General features: G+C 38.7%; 1 protein-coding gene across 2 annotated transcripts in view; it reads right to left on the minus strand.

Moving 5' to 3' along the window:
• The window catches only part of LOC128659990 (gastrula zinc finger protein XlCGF52.1), a 95,088-nt gene that overhangs the window by 43,150 nt on the left and 30,544 nt on the right, over window positions 1–21,394 (minus strand). For both annotated transcript variants that reach the window (XM_053713582.1, XM_053713583.1), the window contains exon 2: window positions 2,988–3,103. In XM_053713582.1, coding sequence (XP_053569557.1) covers window positions 2,988–3,006 — 19 coding nt within the window. In that variant the 5' untranslated portion in view covers window positions 3,007–3,103. The remainder of the gene's footprint in view (window positions 1–2,987; window positions 3,104–21,394) is intronic.

Here is a 21,394-nt window from a genome sequence, read left to right on the forward strand (position 1 = left end):
AGCAACATCCAGCTCTGGGTGGACCTTTCCAGTTGTGATTTTATCTTAGCTGTGAGCTAGTTGGTGAGTGCTGGGTGTTTCTATGTGTTTATATATATATATATATATATATATATATATATATATATAAATAAATAAACATATATAGCTGTATAAAAGATTACAGATACAGCAGTAAGTGAACTAATAAATATTTATAGATTTGGTTAATCAAATGTTTTATATAAAAATATCCACTTCTCTGCTTTACATATTTGTATTTGTTGTTCTAATGTGTCTTTAAAATTTATACAACTAATAAAATGTTAAACATTTTTTGGTTTTTGAGATATTAAAGATATAAAGTTTTTAATATTAAAACTTCTAACGGTCCCCAACACCAAATATGATGATAAAACTATTGGTATTAGCTAGGAATGGTGTAGTAAATGGTTAAAATGTAATCTTCCACACGGGATCAAACGAAGTGTCATGTACCACACCCAAATTGCAAAGCAAGATAAAAAATTGGAAAACACAATCAGGTGATAGCAGAAAAAAGCAAGTCAATTACTAGCAGATTTACAGATTAAATTTCTATTCTACTATTGCAAATGAGATCTACAGATTTTATGTCGCAATTCACAGCTTTCTTTTAAAAAATAAATATTTGATAAGGCAAAACAGGCGTTTAATTATGCAGCAAAATTACAGACAATGGTGCACATTTCCATCAATTTAATCAATTTAGGGGGTTGAAGGTCAATTTACTTTTTTAAACCTCATTGTTAATTGAATATTTTCTAAACTTTTATTTTTGTGATAGTAGTTTAAACTAAGATCAGCCTTTGATAGAAATAGGGTTATTGATTCAAAATTGTAGAGTATATTTCCATTTGCGTATTTTTTAAAAGAAAGGGATGTGGGGCAATAATTATATGCTTAAAGCGCATACCAGTCTGTGCCTTTAAAAAAATCAGCATTAGGACGGTGTTGTAAGTAACTCATGGACAACACAAAGGGCTTAGGGACATGCAGTGCTAGAATGTAATAAAACATTACATGGTATATCAATGAGCACCACTACAGCTGAATGTGGACGATGTAATAAAGCTGTATCTGAAGATTGCACCCATAACTGTGTTTTCCAGGTATAAAGGCTGCCCATTTCATGAGTTTCTGTGGGTCAATGCACTTCAAGTTTATATATATAATATGGTCCACTCTTGTAACATATAAACTTTGTAAAGTCTGCTCCACTCAAGGTGTATATATAAAATGAGCACTGTATTTTTATATTTTGCATGTTTCAAACAAACGTAATTTTAGCAAATTGTAGATTATATATAATTTCCAAAATATATTAAAGTTGTTGATATAGTATCGTCATAAAGCTAAATATATAATAAATCGATTGCAGAGTTTGTTGAAAAAAAAAACGGAATTACAAACTTACTTTCTATTCCGTTGTATTCTCTGATCCGCTTCAATGTTGCAACTGCTGAGCGTAATGCGAAGACGATCATGCGCATTAAGTATTGACTAAGGTGCGCATGCGCGAATCGGCCACAAGCATTGAGCTGTCGGATATGCCGATAAGAAGGGACGCATGCGCAGATGTACTGTTACTGAAATGACGTAGTGTCACGTCCGCCTAACGGCCAGGATTTCAATTGGAGGGAACTGATACGTCATGAGGAAGTACAAAATTAAACGAAAAACGGGTTGATTTTGCCGCAAGCGATATGGAGATAAAAAAAAAGAAAAACTTCGTTTTGGAAAAAATGTAAGCCATTTCATGAATTAAACCCATACTCAATAAAAATATTACATTGAATTCAATTGAGCAAACCTTTAAACTTTACCTTCACTTGAAGGAAGAGTAAACCCCCCTCTGAAAATCAATGGAACAAGTTGAAGGAAAATCTATATCCTAGCAGACTGAGCTAACAGGATAGACTCAACAAAGCCCACACATCCAGAGGAGACTGCGACCTGAATGCAGCGCCTTAGACTGCTTGGCCATCCTGACCTGCAGACCCACACCCAGATGGACCAACCTAGCCTCAGGGATCCTTAACAGGGGAACAGAAGAATCCCGAAACTGGTACAGGAACAAGCGTAAGGATACACAGAGCACAGCCATTCCACAGAGTACAGGTACAACCAGAATCTGAAAATGGACGACAGGGCCATTGACCTAAGGATTTATAAAAAAAAAGGCCCAACAAGTCTGAACTTGGAGCCAGCAAGACCCCATGGGGAACCAATTCCACCTTTCCACCTCCCATCCAGGAGAAGCCCCAAGAAAGAACTCCATGTCCATAGGGAAGAGACTATCCCCTAAAGAAAAGGAATGAGGCCAGAAGGGCAACAACTGTCCTCAAGGTCTGAAGCCACTGGCTAATGGGAAGATAAATCCCCAACACAAATGTCCTAGAAAAGGACACTCCTGGGACAAAAGGCAAAGAATGACTGGGGGATGAGGGGAGTGGGAGGAGTTTTTAAGCCTTTGGCTGGGGTGTCTTTGCCTCCTCATGGTGGCCAGGTTCTTATTTCCAAAAAGTAATGAATGCAGCTGTGGACTCTTTCCATTTAAGAAGAAAATTAAACACACAAATCAGTGGTGGTTCTGGGGTGGGGAACACTGGGGGAGTTGTGGGTGTTCCAAACATGGGAATAAGGTAGGCATAAGTGTAGTTATGGGTGTTCCATGAGTGAGGTCAGGGCAGGGGAAGGTGGAGTTGCTGGTGTTCTGAGTAATGAATCAGGTCTGGGGGTGAGGTTAGGTAGTTGTTGGACATGATCTGTCTAAAAGGACAGAGGGGGGAGTAGTATTTTTTACCCTCCTCATCAGCCCATTGGAGGGTTGGTCTTTCTTTATAATGTCACGGACACTAATGTTCTTAAAAGATGCAGATATAAATATAATAGTTTATATTTGTTTAATGAGTGATCTATTCTATTTTCCCAGTAATTAAAGTCAGCATAATATCAATTTTACTCACCTAACACATATGAGTTCATGCTGATAACAGGCTCCAATGTCTATGCTCAGGAAGAAGGTTCCCTTATTCACTCCAGTTACATTAATACCCGATATCTCTCAGGGCTCTGGCTGTGTCTGTAAAAAGTATATTTAATGATTTAAAGGGATAATAATAAATAATGGTTCTGATTAACTGTACGTATGGTATAATTAAAGGCACGCATAACAATTCATGTGATACAGATCAGCTGTTTATGTTATTACATATGTGATGTTGATTCAGCACAAGCATTTAGTACAGTTAACTCTGTGAGTATTACAGTTGCTCCTTAAATATGAATCTTTCCAGATCTATACAACATAATGGTAGAAAATATATTTAAGTGAGGCTATATCACAACTTTACAAATATATTATAATCTTTGTTTTCTAGTAGGGTATTGGTTAGTATCTTACAGCGCTAATAAGGAAATGACCTCTAGCTCCTAAACAGAGTGGGTCCCTAGCTACCCACAAATGCGTAGATACAACAAAGAGGAAGCTGTAGGAGCGCCTAATCAAAGGCTAGGTCCAAGGAAAATATGAGTAAGATTAAAAATAATTTATGATAGGGAATGTATATTCAATGCACATATAATTAAGACTATCTTTGAAAATATCAATCAAATCCTCAAATCCTGTGAAAAAGAAATAATAACAACATAGAGCAGTACTGTTTAGAAAAAACTACAAACAATTAAAATGTATCTCACCATATATTGCCAACGCGTTTCGGCCCACCTGTAGGGCCTTTCTCAAGACTAGTATATGGTTGGTGCGTTAGCTCCTTATATATCAGTGGTTATGTCCAAACTATGGGCCTTTTGGCGCCAAAAACAATTGGTACCGGAAATGTTACACCTGTTCTGCGAACCCTATGACCCGGATGTATTCCAACCGGAAGTTCTATGTTAAAACTTATTTTTATAAAATTAAATGGAATAAACTTGAGCCTGAAATTAAGTCAGTATTATGTCGTTGATCGTGTATATTATTGTCACCCATTATTGTAATTATAACTCTTTTACCTAAAATAGTTAACCGGAGATGTCACCTGTTGCTGGTGTCTGAAATACTAACCGGAAGTAGAAGGTTTCGCCAAACCGGAAGTCAGCTGTTATTGCCAAACCGGAAGTTAGTGTGATTCCTACTTCCGGTTATTTACCGGATATGTTATATCCAGTCTTAGTGTTTACCTTCCGGTGTCAGTGAATATCTGGATTACTGGCAAACGGGTATCAGAAAGGACGCATAGTTGCGTACCTATTAAGGAGGTGATGTTTAAACATTGAGATCGATTCAAAACAAGTGCCTCACATGTTCTTAAGAGATAATTATAGGAGTACTCCTTAACAATATAATAGAGAGAAGGGAAAGACAAAAAATAAAGAATAAAGAAATTTTTTTTACTATATATTGGAGATATGTAATATTTGAATCAGGCTGAGTATTTCATATCAGATAACCAGGGTAGGATATATATTATTTAGATATATCCTTTGAATAAAAGGTTATAGTAAATTTATTACTGATTTAGGTACATCAAAACTAGGATAGCTGGCTGTGTGTCTCAATAGTGCAAGTCTTGCACTAAATGTAATGTGTAAATGTCACAATTAAATATGTTTATTAAGAAGTGGTCAGACATACTCATCACAGCATCTAGGTCACTTATGCAAGCTATTATAGAGCATAGAGAATCCATACTCCATCAGGTAGATCTAGATATTAAAAAGAACGAAGATGACCTGATTGGACCAGATGGTCTAATAATAGAAACAAAAGAAATTTTGGATAAAAAAGAAAACCTAGATAAAAGAATTACTAAGATTAGGAATGACATTACAACCAAAAAAAGTAAGAAATTAAACAGGGAACTCAACCTCATTAGGAACATTGACAATAATGAAAGCAACACTATGACTGACCCAAATGTGGGGAATCCACAGTCGGACAGTATGAATGTGAAAACACATAATAATGAAGGAGAGTGGACCACGGTTTCATATAAAATGGACAGACCACAACCACAAACTCATAAGAGGGAGGGATATACCCATAATAATGACCAACACATCCAGAGAGAAAGAGATGATCAATTTAATCATAGACAATTCACCACCAACCATAGATGGGGCACAGATAAACATAACCACACCCAAAATAGACATGACAACAGGGGTCAGTGGAATAACCATCGCCAATATAGATCCAATAACAATTGGGAAGGGAACAGAAACACAAACTCATTCGAGAGAATGAGACATTCTGATTTTAGCTCCGAGAGACCATATTACCATAGGGAGAGTCTCCCACCCCCCAGATGGAACCAAGATAACAGATCCACATATGGCTATAACCAATCCCCACAATGGAACACCAATGAGAGATTTTTTAATGAGAATAAATACAATCAACATTTCCGTGGTGGATACCAGGAGGAAAGATACGATGGTGACTCATATGCTTTTAGAAATCATTTTGACCAACCACAACATCGTCATCACCCTAACCATCAGAATCCCAACTATAGTTCTTATCATCAGAACCATAACTCCAATTATAACAAAAGACACTACCAGGGATATAGGAATACACCCAAACTCACAGAACAAGACCCAATGATGATACATCTAATTGGGTTATCCCCCAGTCAGACCCTATACAGGGAAATATGACTCCCACAAACAGAGTAGCTTTCAAGAACCTCAATGACACTCCAACCGCCTCCACCTCTGAGGACCATTTTTTAGAGTCACATCTAAAAAACACCAAGGAGTTAGAAAGGACATCCACGAAAAGGAAGATTGAGAAAATGATCTTGAGAAAGGCCCTACAGGTGGGCCGAAACGCGTTGGCAATATATGGTGAGATACATTTTAATTGTTTGTAGTTTTTTCTAAACAGTACTGCTCTATGTTGTTATTATTTCTTTTCCACAGGATTTGAGGATTTACACATTCACAGCATTTTTATTTTCTACTATTTGGATTACAAACACATCATTTTTATCTATTATTTCTCAATTTGTTCTTTGCGTTTGGGACATCTACAGCTGTTACTTTTTTATACATTTTTATATATATTATTTTATATTTTTTCATTTTTTGGATCATTTTGTATTTTTGCATTCCACAAATATCACACATTTTTTCACTTGGATTTTTGGACACAGCAACAACATTGTTGATTTGACTCAATTTCTTTTCTACCAATTTCTTTTTTTCACACTCAGGAGGAGAACTGAGACACTGATACACTATAATCACTGTTACTATTTTGTATTTAGTCTTTTATATTTCTTAGTATTTGTACATTATTATATGCTTTATTATCTAGCCGAGAGTAGTGATTACATATTTTATTGCCATTCTTAACTTACTTGTCTTATTTTAGAAACATTTGTTTTTTTACCATTTTATGATTATAATTGTTAAGTCATGGATCCATGCACCACTTTAAAAAGTTTAATAACAAACAAAGCACAAACTATATTATAAAGATATTTTCGAAGATAGTCTTAATTATATGTGCATTCAATATACATTCCCTATCATAAATTATTTTTAATCTTACTCATATTTTCCTTGGACCTAGCCTTTGATTAGGCGCTCCTACAGCTTCCTCTTTGTTATAATCTTTGTTTTCCATCATTTCTATGAAATAATATTTTCTCCGGAAAGAAATGTTAAAAATCATTTGTTTAAATACAAGTTAATTTGGATACTGCAGTATTGGTATTGTACTTCCTACTTATTCTCACTGTAAGACATTTTGTCATGTGCTTAGACTCCCGTCCTTTAACTTCTCTTGGTCAATACTGAGTTATCTTAAATCACACTGCAAGGGGGTGTTGGAGAGATAGTCACTAAAATGTTCATTTCAAATTGTTTTATGAGCTAGAGTCAAGAAAAGAAAGAATTTGTGTTTACATAGAGTGATAATATAATGCAATATGTTATTTTGGCAAATTCAGTCCATTTAAAAGAACCATAAAATATAGAATTAGGAAAAACAGAGATGCATAATAAAAATACAATGCAATAAAACTTACTATGAATTTAAAAACAGCAATAGATTGTTTTCTGATAAATGTAGATCTGCACCTGTACCATGTGACAGCTATCAGCCAATAACAGACTCATATTTTATATAATGTGAACTCCTGCATATGCTAAGTAGGAGCCGCTGCCTCAGGTCATTTAAAAGGCTGTGTACAATTTAATAATGAAAATAAATTACAGACAGCAAACAGTTATTTTACATAAAAACTAAACCTAAAGGTGAAATTTCCCATACACTTTATACTATTTTATACACCGGTAAAACAAGTCATTAGAAACACATTAAAGGGACAGCAAAGTCACAATTACACTTTTATGATTAAAATTTAAACAACTTTCCAATTTCCTTCTATTATCAAATCTGCTTTATTCCCTTGGGGACCTTTGTAACAAAGCATATAATGCACTATGGTGCGCTAGCTGCTGATTAGTGGCACATACAATCCTCTTGTCATTGGCTCACCTTATGTGCTCAGCTAGCTCCCAGTAGTGCATTGCTGCTGCTTCAGTAAAGGATATCTAGCGAATGAAGAAAATATCATAATAGAAGTTGGAAAGTTGTTGAAAATTATATGTTCTATTTAAATTATGAAATACATTTTCTTGTTCTTTTAAGCGAAAAACAAATGTACAGGACACTGTCCCTTTAAGTCTGTGATCATGTGACAAACAGCAGCAGCTGAAGGTGCAGAATACACTTACTAAGGTCTTTACTAACAACAAGAATCAGTCACAGATCAGTGGGATAAATGTTCTGATGATAAACAGGTGCAGCTAATAGAAATAAGAAATGTACTATAAAATAACCTCATTAGAAATAAATAATATGCAGATCACAAGATATTTATGATTAGATCAGTAAATGTGATGAGACTGATATAACAGGGACATAAGCGGAGTGATATTTATTACTGGAACAAATAGCAGCTTCACACTAATATTAAATGAAAATGGTTTATCTGGGCTTTACAGTTAGTTATAAACCTATAGGAAAATACAGGATTTATGCTTACCTGATAAATTACTTTCTCTTACAGTGTATCCAGTCCACGGATTCATCCTTACTTGTGGGATATTCTCAATCCCTACAGGAAGTGGCAAAGAGAGCACACAGCAAAGCTGTCCATATAGCTCCCCTCAGGCTCCGCCCCCCCAGTCATTCGACCGACGGTTAGGAGAAAAAGGAGAACCATAGGGTGCAGTGGTGACTGTAGTTATATTAAAAATTAAATTTCAACCTGAACGAATTATCAGGGCGGGCCGTGGACTGGATACATCGTAAGAGAAAGTAATTTATCAGGTAAGCATAAATTCTGTTTTCTCTTACTTGGTGTATCCCAGTCCACGGATTCATCCTTACTTGTGGGATACCAATACCAAAGCTTTAGGACACGGATGAAGGGAGGGAACAAGTCAGGTAACCTAAACAGAAGGCACCACTGCTTGCAAAACCTTTCTCCCAAAAATAGCCTCCGAAGAAGCAAAAGTATAGAATTTGTAAAATTTGGCGAATGTATGCAGTGAAGACCAAGTCGCTGCCTTACAAATCTGTTCAACAGAAGCCTCATTCTTGAAAGCTCATGTGGAAGCCACAGCTCTGGTGGAATGAGCTGTAATTCGTTCAGGAGGCTGCTGTCCAGCAGTCTCATAAGCCAATCGGATGATGCTTTTCAGCCAGAAGGAAAGAGAGGTAGCAGTCGCTTTCTGACCTCTCCTCTTACCAGAATAGACAACAAACAAGGATGATGTTTGTCTGAAATCTTTAGTTGCTTTTAAATAGAATTTGAAAGCACGAACCACGTCAAGATTGTGTAAAAGTCGTTCCTTCATAGAAACTGGATTAGGACACAGAGAAGGAACAATGATTTCCTGGTTAATATTCTTATTAGAAACCACTTTTGGAAGGAAACCAGGTTTGGTACGCAAAACAACCTTATCTGCATGGAACACCAGATAGGGAGAATTACACTGCAAAGCAGACAATTCAGAAACTCTTCGAGCAGAAGAAATGGCTACTAAAAACAAAACTTTCCAAGATAATAACTTAATATCTATGGAATGCAAAGGTTCAAACGGAACCCCTTGAAGAACTGAAAGAACTAAATTTAGACTCCATGGAGGAGCCACAGGCTTGTAAACAGGCTTGATTCTAACTAGGGCCTGTGCAAACGCCTGAACGTCTGGTACAGCACTATAATACAGTAAAATAAAATAATAAACAGCACACACTTTTTTACCAAATCACCAAAAAACATCCGATCTTTATGAAATTTTCACCACATGATCCCAATGCTTTGAAATGATTGCGCACAAATTTTTAAGTTAATTAACCCCTTATTGCCCAAACCGGAGCCAAATGAAGTAAAATACTGGTTTAACACACTACAGTATGGTGCCACAGTCTTTACTGTGGCTCTACCTTCCTTTAGGGTTATTTGTAGAAGAATATAAGCCTTCCTGAAGTCCTTCTGCACTCTCAGGACTCTACACGTGAAGCTGCATGAAGATGCCTTGCAAAACAACTGCGCAACTGAGGCGCGAAAATGAGGCCCCCTCCCTCTCCATTCCAGAGTTATGGGGCCTTCCTGAGTCAGATTAGGTGTGTTATAATATGCCAGGCGTAATCAAAACCCCAAAAGTGTTCTCAACGTCTAAAACACTTGAATAAATATAAGATTACCCTAATAAAGTAATCAATTTAGCCCATCACAGTGTCTACCAGTAGTTAAGCCCTTAACTTAAGCCATCCTTCTATACTGCGTCTCAGAAAATGGCTTACCTTCCCACATGGGGATTTCTATCAGTCTTCTAGCATTACCGGGTCTTGTTAGAAAAAATGACTGAGCATACCTTAAGCAGATAAGCCTGCAAACTGTTCCCCTCAACTGAAGTTCTCCGGTACTCAACAGTCCTGTGTGGGAACAGCAGTGGATTTTAGTTACAACATGCTAAAATCTTTTTCCTCTCAGCAGAAATCTTCATCACTTTCTGCCTCAGAGTAAATAGTACAAACCGGCACTATTTTAAAATAACAAACTTGATTGAAGAAATAAAAACTACAAATCTAACACCACATACTCTTTACCCTCCCGTGGAGATGCTACTTGTTAGAGCGGCAAAGAGAATGACTGGGGGGGCGGAGCCTGAGGGGAGCTATATGGACAGCTTTGCTGTGTGCTCTCTTTGCCACTTCCTGTAGGGATTGAGAATATCCCACAAGTAAGGATGAATCCGTGGACTGGATACACCAAGTAAGAGAAATACAGGATTCTAATTGGCTGATACTTAAAATCTATTGCTCATTGGATAACAGGAACAACCCCCACAAATCTATTATTGGACAAACCTCCTCAAGCTTGAAAATATGGTTTGGTTCTGCTACAAACATTCATTTTACAAGCTGCAGTAAATCATTATGTATTAAATTGGGTTTCTTAAATGAAAGAAATTAAAGGGATGGTAAACTCTTCAATAACTTTAAAAAAAATTAAAGTTCATGCCATATTTTTATACACATCACTATCATACCTGCACGTTCTTTACACAGGAACGCTTCCTCCGTTCTATCATTTTTACCTTGAGTAGATTGACGTGTACAGCAGTCGCGCCCATTGTACACGTCAATCTTCTTGAAAAAGCAATACGATTGGAGGGGAGGTGGCTAAAAGCAACCAATATTTTAAAACGCCCATTTACTGTTAATGTTTCTTCCTAGTGACGTGTACAGCGGGCGGGACAGCTCTACACTTCAATCTGCTGATAGTAAAAAAACTAGAAGGAGGAAGTGTTCTGAATGCGCGGCTCGGATCCTAGTGACGTGTACAGTGGGCGGGACAGCTGTACACTTCAATCTACTCAAGGTAAAAAATATAGAAGAACTGAGGAAGCGCTCCTGTGTAAAGAACGTGCAGGTATGATGATAGTGATGTGTATAGCAGGCGAGACTGCTGTACATATCACTTTACTATTTGAGACCCAAAAATATCAAGAGGGAAAGGGGAAATAAAAAATACTGAAAACGACTCTGATGATAGTGATGTGTATAGCAGGCGGGACTGCTGTACATATCACTTTACTTTGAGGCACAAAAGTTTCAAGAGGAATAGGGGTAATACAATTATTGGAATAGCTCTACTAGTGATGTGCACAGTAGGTGGGATGCTGTACATGTTTATAAAGTGCTGAGAAGCTACATTGATGGGTGGAGCCAATGAGGTGATTGACAGGAATTATACAATACAAAAATAATGAATATATAATAATGTAAAAAATAAAAATAGAAGCAAATTTTTTATAAAACATGAAATAAAACATTTGGAAAATTTTATTAATAATAAAATTTACCATCCCTTTAATGTTAAATTCATTAACACAGCATGAACAATATAGAAAAATTAAATAAGTACAGTTACGTTTTTTTTTATTTAAACTCAGTTTCTTATATGAAGTAAAATATTTTATCTTTATCATAATAAAATACAGAACAGTATTTTCTCATCATTATATAAAACACAACAGTGTGAGGCTGTTAATAAAGATTTATGTCAGGGTTTGCATATTACCGTTTAGCAGAAGCTCTGTAAGTATGAAGTCTTTCTGGTTCCTCCTGTGATATCACTTGAGTGTTACACAGATATTTATACTAATGTGGGAGTGTCACCTTTCTCTATGTGACTCACATGAGTACAACTTGTCAGTTGGGAGACAATGAGAGGGCCACACCTGGACTTTTGTTCTCATATAGATGTCTATTGTCCCCTCTGGTGTCACATGAATACAGAGTCCCTGCCTCCCCCTCAGGGTGTGATTATCATATGGATAAGTAAGGAGCAAACTAACTGTTTATTTAACATGTGAGAGCTTATTCTGCTGTGTCCTAAAATATTTCAGGATACAGCATTATACTATGTTTTTACTGATGGAAATTGTTATTTCTTTCCTAAGATATGATGAGTCCACAGCGTTATCATTTACTGTTGGGAATATCATTCCTGGCCAGCAGGAGGCGGCAAAGAGCACCACAGCAAAGCTGTTATGTATCACTTCCATTCCCACACCCCCCAGTCATTCTCTTTGCCTTTGTGCATGGAGGAGGTGAAGTTTTGATGTCTGAAGAAAATTGGATAATTTTTGCTACAAGCAAAATTTTATCTACTTTAGAGTTACTCTGTTCTTTCCCCCTTTTTCAAGGAGTGGGTCTAGCCATACTCCACATCAGTCTCTTTAGTAGGGCAATGGTGGCTTTAAAGCAGTTAGGAACTTGTAAGGTGGGCCTTGCTGTATTTTCCTAATGTTTTGCTGCCCTAGTATAGAAAGCCAGAATAGATTTACCCTGTTCCTACTTTTTTCCACAGGTCTCTGTAAGGAGTGGCGTTCTTTCATACCATGTGAGTCATCTGACTGTCGGACGGCTAGAATGTTGGTAAGTGCCTTTTGTCTTCTGGGGCTAGGAGGCTGGCACAGAAGGGGTTAAGGATCCTCTGCTTTTTATGTGGGACAAATCCTTTATGGAAGGTTAAGGCAGTGGGCAGGCACATTAATTGCATGAGACTTGGAGACTTAGGGGTTAACCTCCTTCACAGCATGGAAGGGGTTAACCATCTATGGGGCTCAGATCTATTTTTTCCATATATAATACACTTGGCAAACTCTAGTTTTCTAAATTTTTTAGAGTTGGAATATTTTCCGTAGCTGGGTGTTTTAGAACATTTCATTAGGGTTAATTTCTATCTAATTTCTGCGATTTTGATATGAAGGACCTTTGTATTTTTGGCAGCCCCTTAAAGGGATGGTAAACTCAGTATCGGTTGAATATGTAATCTGTATTGTCATACTCTATATTAATGTCCTGTGTAATTTCCATCTAAACATGAAATAGCAGTTTACCTTTTATTTTCCATATGCAGAATGTCTCCGTTCCGTAAATTCGCCAGCCCACCGTGACATCACATTGATTTCCCCTGCCTGTGCCCAATCATCTCTCCAGTCGCTAGACAGGCTGTTAGCAATAAAAATTTTAGCGCATGCGCCTTTACGATCATTCCCGACGATACTACCAACCAATCAAAAGCATCCAAATCCTGATAAGACTTTGCGCGTGCACGGTCGATTTCACGCATGCGTCTTATGTCAGTTTTCACACGGCACTCTCTGGACTCGAAAGTAAGGAATGTATTGTATACTTTTAGTTTAGGATACATTCCTTACTTGGAGCAGTGCCAGTAAGTACATCACACTAATTTCTATTGTCACTATGTTTGTTATGAAAATAAAGTATATACGATCTCAGTTGTTTTAATCATGCTGTAATGCAATGATGATGTTATACATGCGCATGCGTTTAGTAATATAATTTCGTGAACGAGCACTAGGGATGACGTGAGGAGAGAGGAGTAAACAGAAAGTTTGGTTACGGACATGTAAGAGGGGCGGAGCGAGGCGGGGAGCTGCGTTGCAAACATGATAACAAAATAAGAGTAAGATTACTTATAATTTACATTAGAAAATGAAAAACTAATAATGCAGTTTGATATTACATAACATTAACAATGTAAATATGTCATTTACAAATAAAAGAGTTTACCATCACTTTAAGGTCCCATTTAATGTTAATTTGAAGAGTTGCAAATTGAACTCTGACAGGGGACTGTTAGGAGAGCGCAAATGGCGCCATTCCTATGGGGCTGCGCAGGTGTTCAGTTTTTCATCAGGGAAACTGCAAGAGGGTACAATTGTAGATTTATCTGCTTATCCTGCAGGAACTCCTGTTTTAATTTTAGTCGGCGGAATGAAGCTTTTATTCCATGCCGATTCTTGGCCACGCCTCCTTCTCGATAATCAGAGCGGCGCCATTTTTAGAGGTTGCTTGGCCTGGATATTCAACTCCGCCTAGTTCTCCAGGATGAGAACTGAGCAGAGTTATTGTTCTGTCTGCTTCGAATAAATTAAAGCAAACAGATGTTTAAATGGGGAGAGTTGTAAAACATAATTTATGCTTACCTGATAAATTTATTTCTCTTGTAGTGTATCCAGTCCACGGATCATCCATTACTTGTGGGATATTCTCCTTCCCAACAGGAAGTTGCAAGAGGATCACCCACAGCAGAGCTGCTATATAGCTCCTCCCCTCACTGCCATATCCAGTCATTCGACCGAAACAAGCCGAGAAAGGAGAAACCATAGGGTGCAGTGGTGACTGTAGTTTAATTAAAATTTAGACCTGCCTGAAAAGGACAGGGCGGGCCGTGGACTGGATACACTACAAGAGAAATAAATTTATCAGGTAAGCATAAATTATGTTTTCTCTTGTTAAGTGTATCTAGTCCACGGATCATCCATTACTTGTGGGATACCAATACCAAAGCTAAAGTACACGGATGATGGGAGGGACAAGGCAGGAACTTAAACGGAAGGAACCACTGCCTGTAGAACCTTTCTCCCAAAAACAGCCTCCGAAGAAGCAAAAGTATCAAATTTGGAAAATTTGGAAAAAGTATGAAGGGAAGACCAAGTTGCAGCCTTGCAAATCTGTTCAACAGAGGCCTCATTTTTAAAGGCCCAGGTGGAAGCCACAGCTCTAGTAGAATGAGCTGTAATCCTTTCAGGAGGCTGCTGTCCAGAAGTCTCATAGGCTAAACGGATTATACTCCGAAGCCAAAAAGAAAGAGAGGTTGCCGAGGCCTTTTGACCTCTCCTCTGTCCAGAGTAAACAACAAACAGGTTAGATGTTTGGCGAAAATCTTTAGTAGCCTGTAAGTAAAACTTCAAGGCACGGACTACGTCTAGATTATGCAAAAGACGTTCCTTCTTTGAAGAAGGATTAGGACATAATGATGGAACAACAATCTCTTGATTGATATTCTTGTTAGAAACCACATTAGGTAAAAACCCAGGTTTTGTACGCAGAACAACTTTATCTGAATGAAAGATCAGATAAGGAGAATCGCAATGTAAGGCAGATAACTCAGAGACTCTTCGAGCCGAGGAAATAGCCATCAGAAAAAGAACTTTCCATGAAAGAAGTTTGAACCCCTTCATTCTATTGATATCAAACGGAACCCCTTGAAGAACTTTAAGAACCAAGTTTAAGCTCCATGGAGGAGCAACAGGTTTAAACACAGGCTTAATTCTAACTAAAGCCTGACAAAATGCCTGAACGTCTGGAACTTCTGCCAGATGCTTGTGTAAAAGAATAGACAGAGCAGAAATCTGTCCCTTTAAAGAACTAGCTGATAATCCTTTGTCCAAACCCTCTTGGAGGAAGGACAATATCCTAGGAATCCTAACCCTACTCCATGAGTAATTCTTGGATTCACACCAATGAAGATATTTACGCCATATCTTGTGGTAAATTTTCCTGGTGACAGGCTTTCGTGCCTAATTAAGGTATCAATTACTGACTCGGAGAAGCCACGCTTTGATAGGATCAAGCGTTCAATCTCCATGCAGTCAGTCTCAGAGAAAGTAGATTCGGATGATTGAAAGGACCTTGTATTAGAAGGTCTTGTCTCAGAGGCAGAGTCCATGGTGGAAAGGATGACATGTCCACTAGGTCTGCATACCAGGTCCTGCGTGGCCACGCAGGCGCTATCAATATTACTGATGCTCTTTCCTGTTTGATTTTGGCAATCAGACGAGGGAGCAGAGGAAACGGTGGAAACACATAAGCCAGGTTGAAGAACCAAGGCGCTGCCAGAGCATCTATCAGTGCCGCTTCTGGGTCCCTGGACCTGGATCTGTAACAAGGAAGCTTGGCGTTCTGGCGAGACGCCATGAGATCCAATTCTGGTTTGCCCCAACGGAGAACCAATTGAGCAACACCTCTGGATGGAGTTCCCATTCCCCCGGATGAAAAGTCTGACGACTTAGAAAATCCGCCTCCCAGTTCTCTACACCTGGGATATGGATCGCTGACAGGTGGCAAGAGTGAGTCTCTGCCCAGCGAATTATCTTGGAGACTTCTGACATCGCTAGGGAACTCCTGGTTCCCCCTTGATGGTTGATGTAAGCCACAGTCGTGATGTTGTCCGACTGAAATCTGATGAACCTCAGTGTTGCTAGCTGAGGCCAAGCCAGAAGAGCATTGAATATTGCTCTTAACTCCAGAATATTTATTGGGAGGAGTTTCTCCTCCTGAGTCCATGAACCCTGAGCCTTCAGGGAGTTCCAGACTGCACCCCAACCTAGAAGGCTGGCATCTGTTGTTACAATTGTCCAATCTGGTTTGCGAAAGGTCATACCCTTGGACAGATGGCCCCGAGATAACCACCAGAGAAGAGAATCTCTGGTTTCCTGATCCAGATTTAGTAGAGGGGACAAATCTGTGTAATCCCCATTCCACTGACTGAGCATGCATAATTGCAGCGGTCTGAGATGCAGGCGCGCGAATGGCACTATGTCCATCACCGCTACCATTAAGCCGATTACTTCCATGCACTGAGCCACCGTGGGGCGCGGAATGGAGTGAAGAACACGGCAAGCATTTAGAAGTTTTGATAACCTGGACTCCGTCAGGTAAATTTTCATTTCTACAGAATCTATTAGAGTCCCTAGGAAGGAAACCCTTGTGAGAGGAGATAGAGAACTATTTTCTTCGTTCACTTTCCACCCATGCGACCTCAGGAATGCCAGAACTATCTCTGTATGAGATTTGGCAATTTGAAAGCTTGACGCCTGTATCAGGATATCGTCCAGGTAAGGAGCCACCGCTATCCCTCGCGGTCTTAGGACCGCCAGAAGTGAGCCCAGAACCTTTGTAAAAATTCTTGGGGCTGTAGCCAACCCGAATGGAAGATCTACAAATTGGTAATGCCTGTCTAGAAAGGCAAACCTCAGAAACTGATGATGATTCTTGTGAATCGGAATGTGAAGGTAGGCATCCTTTAAGTCCACTGTGGTCATGTACTGACCCTCTTGGATCATAGGTAAAATGGTTCGAATAGTTTCCATCTTGAATGACGGAACTCTGAGGAATTTGTTTAGGATCTTTAAATCCAAAATTGGTCTGAAGGTTCCATCTTTTTTGGGAACCACAAACAGATTTGAATAAAACCCCTGTCCTTGTTCCGTCCGCGGAACTGGATGGATCACTCCCATTACAAGGAGATCTTGTACGCAGCTTAGGAATGCCTCTTTCTTTATCTGGTTTGCAGATAATCTTAAAAGGTGAAATCTCCCTTGTGGAGGAGAAGCTTTGAAGTCCAGAAGATATCCCTGAGATATGATCTCCAACGCCCAGGGATCCTGAACATCTCTTGCCCACGCCTGGGCGAAGAGAGAAAGTCTGCCCCCTACTAGATCCGTTGTCGGATAGGGGGCCGCTCCTTCATGCTGTCTTAGAGGCAGCAGTAGGCTTTCTGGCCTGCTTGCCCTTGTTCCAGGACTGGTTAGGTTTCCAGGCCTTCTTGGATTGAGCAAAAGTTCCCTCTTGTTTTGAAGCAGAGGAAGTTGATGCTGCACCTGCCTTGAAATTTCGAAAGGCACAAAAATTAGACTGTTTGGCCTTTGATTTGGCCCTGTCCTGAGGAAGGGTATGACCCTTACCTCCAGTAATGTCAGCAATAATTTCTTTCAAACCAGGCCCGAATAAGGTCTGCCCCTTGAAAGGAATGTTGAGTAATTTAGACTTTGAAGTCACATCAGCTGACCAGGATTTGAGCCATAGCGCCCTACGCGCCTGGATGGCAAATCCGGAATTCTTAGCCGTTAGTTTAGTCAAATGAACAATGGCATCAGAAACAAATGAGTTAGCTAGCTTAAGAGTTATAAGCTTGTCAACATTTTCAGTCAATGGAGCTGTATGGATGGCCTCTTCCAGGGCCTCAAACCAGAATGCCGCCGCAGCAGTGACAGGCGCAATGCATGCAAGGGGCTGTAAAATAAAACCTTGTTGAATAAACATTTTCTTAAGGTAACCCTCTAATTTTTTTATCCATTGGATCTGAAAAAGCACAACTGTCCTCAACCGGGATAGTGGTACGCTTTGCTAAAGTAGAAACTGCTCCCTCCACCTTAGGGACAGTCTGCCATAAGTGCCGTGTAGTGGCATCTATTGGAAACATTTTTCTAAATATAGGAGGTGGGGAAAAGGGCACACCGGGCCTATCCCACTCCTTACTAATAATTTCTGTAAGCCTTTTAGGTATTGGAAAAACATCAGTACTCACCGGCACTGCATAGTATTTATCCAGCCTAGACAATTTCTCTGGCACTGCAATTGTGTCACAGTCATTCAGAGCAGCTAATACCTCCCCAAGCAATACACGTAGGTTCTCAAGCTTAAATTTAAAATTAGAAATCTCTGAATCAGGTCTCCCCGATTCAGAGACGTCACCCACAGACTGAAGCTCTCCGTCCTCAGGTTCTGCATATTGTGACGCAGTATCAGACATGGCTCTTACAGCATCTACGTGCTCTGTATCTCGTCTAACCCCAGAGCTATCGCGCTTGCCTCTCAATTCAGGCAATCTGGATAATACCTCTGACAGGGTATTATTCATGATTGCAGCCATGTCCTGCAAAGTAATCGCTATGGGCGTCCCTGATGTACTTGGCGCCATATTAGCGTGCGTCCCTTGAGTGGGAGGCGAAGGGTCCGACACGTGGGGAGAGTTAGTCGGCATAACTTCCCCCTCGACAGACCCCTCTGGTGACAATTCTTTTATAGATAAAGACTGATCTTTACTGTTTAAGGTGAAATCAATACATTTAGTACACATTCTCCTATGGGGCTCCACCATGGTTTTTAAACATAATGAACAAGTATCCTCTGTTTCAGACATGTTTGTACAGACTAGCAATGAGACTAGCAAGCTTGGAAAACACTTTAAAGCAAGTTAACAAGCAATATAAAAAACGTTACTGTGCCTTTAAGAGAAACAAATTGACAAAATTTGAAATAACAGTGAAAAAAGGCAGTTACACTAACAAAATTTTTACAGTGTATTTAACAAGTCAGCAGAGCATTGCACCCACTTGCAAATGGATGATTAACCCCTTAATAACAAAAACAGAATAATAAATGACAAAAACGTTTTTTAAACACAGTCACAACAACTGCCACAGTCTACTGTGATTGTTACCCTCCTCAAACACGACTTTGAAGCCTTTTGAGCCCTTCAGAGATGTCCTGGATCATGCAGGAAGAAGCTGAATGTCTCTGTCAGTATTTTTATCTGCACAGAAAAGCACTAAAATAGGCCCTTACCACTCATATTGCAACAGTGGAAAGCCTCAGGAACTGTTTCTAGGCAAAAATCAAACCAGCCATGTGGAAAAAAACTAGGCCCCAATAAGATTTGTCACCAAACATATATAAAAAGGATTAAACATGCCAGCAAACGTTTTATATTACACTTTTATAAGAGTATGTATCTCTATTAATAAGCCTGATACCAGTCGCTATCCCTGCATTTAAGGCTTTACTTACATTAATCCGGTATCAGCAGCATTTTCTAGCAAATTCCATCCCTAGAAAAATATTAACTGCACATACCTTATTGCAGGAAAACCTGCACACCATTCCCTCTCTGAAGTTACCTCACTCCTCAGAATATGTGAGAACAGCAATGGATCTTAGTTACTTCTGCTAAGATCATAGAAATCAAAGGCAGATTCTTCTTCTAATGCTGCCTGAGATGAAACAGTACACTCCGGTACCATTTAAAAATAACAAACTTTTGATTGATGTTAAAAAACTAACTATAATACACCACTCTCCTCTTACTACGTCTATCTTTGTTGAGAGTTGCAAGAGAATGACTGGATATGGCAGTGAGGGGAGGAGCTATATAGCAGCTCTGCTGTGGGTGATCCTCTTGCAACTTCCTGTTGGGAAGGAGAATATCCCACAAGTAATGGATGATCCGTGGACTGGATACACTTAACAAGAGAAATTATGTCCCTTTCTAAGTTATTTTTCTGTTTAAGAGCAAAATGGGATTTTTCGTTATCTTTCCTTATCTGCAATGAGTTTTGCTTGCAGTATATGCAGGTACTTATTAGTAACTTTTTTTGGAACAAAAACATTCATTATGTACCTTAAATATTTAAGTATAATGGTTTCTGAATGACCGAATTTCTTAAATAAGGGGCTTATGTTCTGGGTTGGAACAGTGGTCTATTCCTAGGAAGAAATATTTTTTGGATTGAGGAACATATTGTTTTTATTAAGCTCAATTGTTCCTCCTATTTAGAATATATATTTTAAAGATATTCTTTATTGGAGCCTTTTGCCTCTAAGAATAAGTTTAAACAGTTTAAAATGTCTATGTTTTCTGTACCACTTTGTTAGCTAAACGCAAAAGTGGATCGAAATCTCCAAGAATTGTACACATGTGTAGCACTCTAAATTCCCAAATAAGTGGAATAATAGACTGAGTTATAAGATAGCGATTGTGTGGGATAATTTAAAACATAACTTTTATTGGACTTTAAAAATAATGGAAAAACAACATAATTTATGTAAGAACTTACCTGATAAATTCATTTCTTTCATATTGGCAAGAGTCCATGAGCTAGTGACATATGGGATATACAATCCTACCAGGAGGGGCAAAGTTTCCCAAACCTCAAAATGCCTATAAATACACCCCTCACCACACCCACAATTCAGTTTAACGAATAGCCAAGCAGTGGGGTGATAAAGAAAGGAGTAGAAAGCACCAACAAAGGAAATTTGGAAATAATTGTAATTTATACAAAATCATAACCACCATAAAAAGGGTGGGCCTCATGGACTCTTGCCAATATGAAAGAAATTAATTTATCAGGTAAGTTCTTACATAAATTATGTTTTCTTTCATGTAATTGGCAAGAGTCCATGAGCTAGTGACATATGGGATATCAATACCCAAGATGTGGAGTCTTCCACTCAAGAGTCACTAGAGAGGGAGGGAATAAAATAAAAACAGCCATATTCCGCTGAAAAAATAATCCACAACCCAAAAAATAAGTTTATTTTCACTTTTGAAAGAAAAAAACTTAAATCAAAAGCAGAAGAATCAAACTGAAACAGCTGCCTGAAGAACTTTTCTACCAAAAACTGCTTCCGAAGAAGCAAATACACCAAAATGGTAGAATTTAGTAAATGTATGCAAAGAGGACCAAGTTGCTGCTTTGCAAATCTGATCAACTGAAGCTTCATTCTTAAAAGCCCACGAAGTGGAGACTGATCTAGTAGAATGAGCTGTAATTCTCTGAGGCGGGGTTTGACCCGACTCCAAATAAGCTTGATGAATCAAAAGTTTCAACCAAGAAGCCAAGGAAATAGCAGAAGCTTTCTGACCTTTCCTAGGAACAGAAAATAAAACAGACTGGAAGTCTT

The sequence above is a fragment of the Bombina bombina genome, chromosome 5 (assembly GCF_027579735.1).
Source record: "Bombina bombina isolate aBomBom1 chromosome 5, aBomBom1.pri, whole genome shotgun sequence".
Lineage (NCBI taxonomy): Eukaryota > Metazoa > Chordata > Amphibia > Anura > Bombinatoridae > Bombina > Bombina bombina.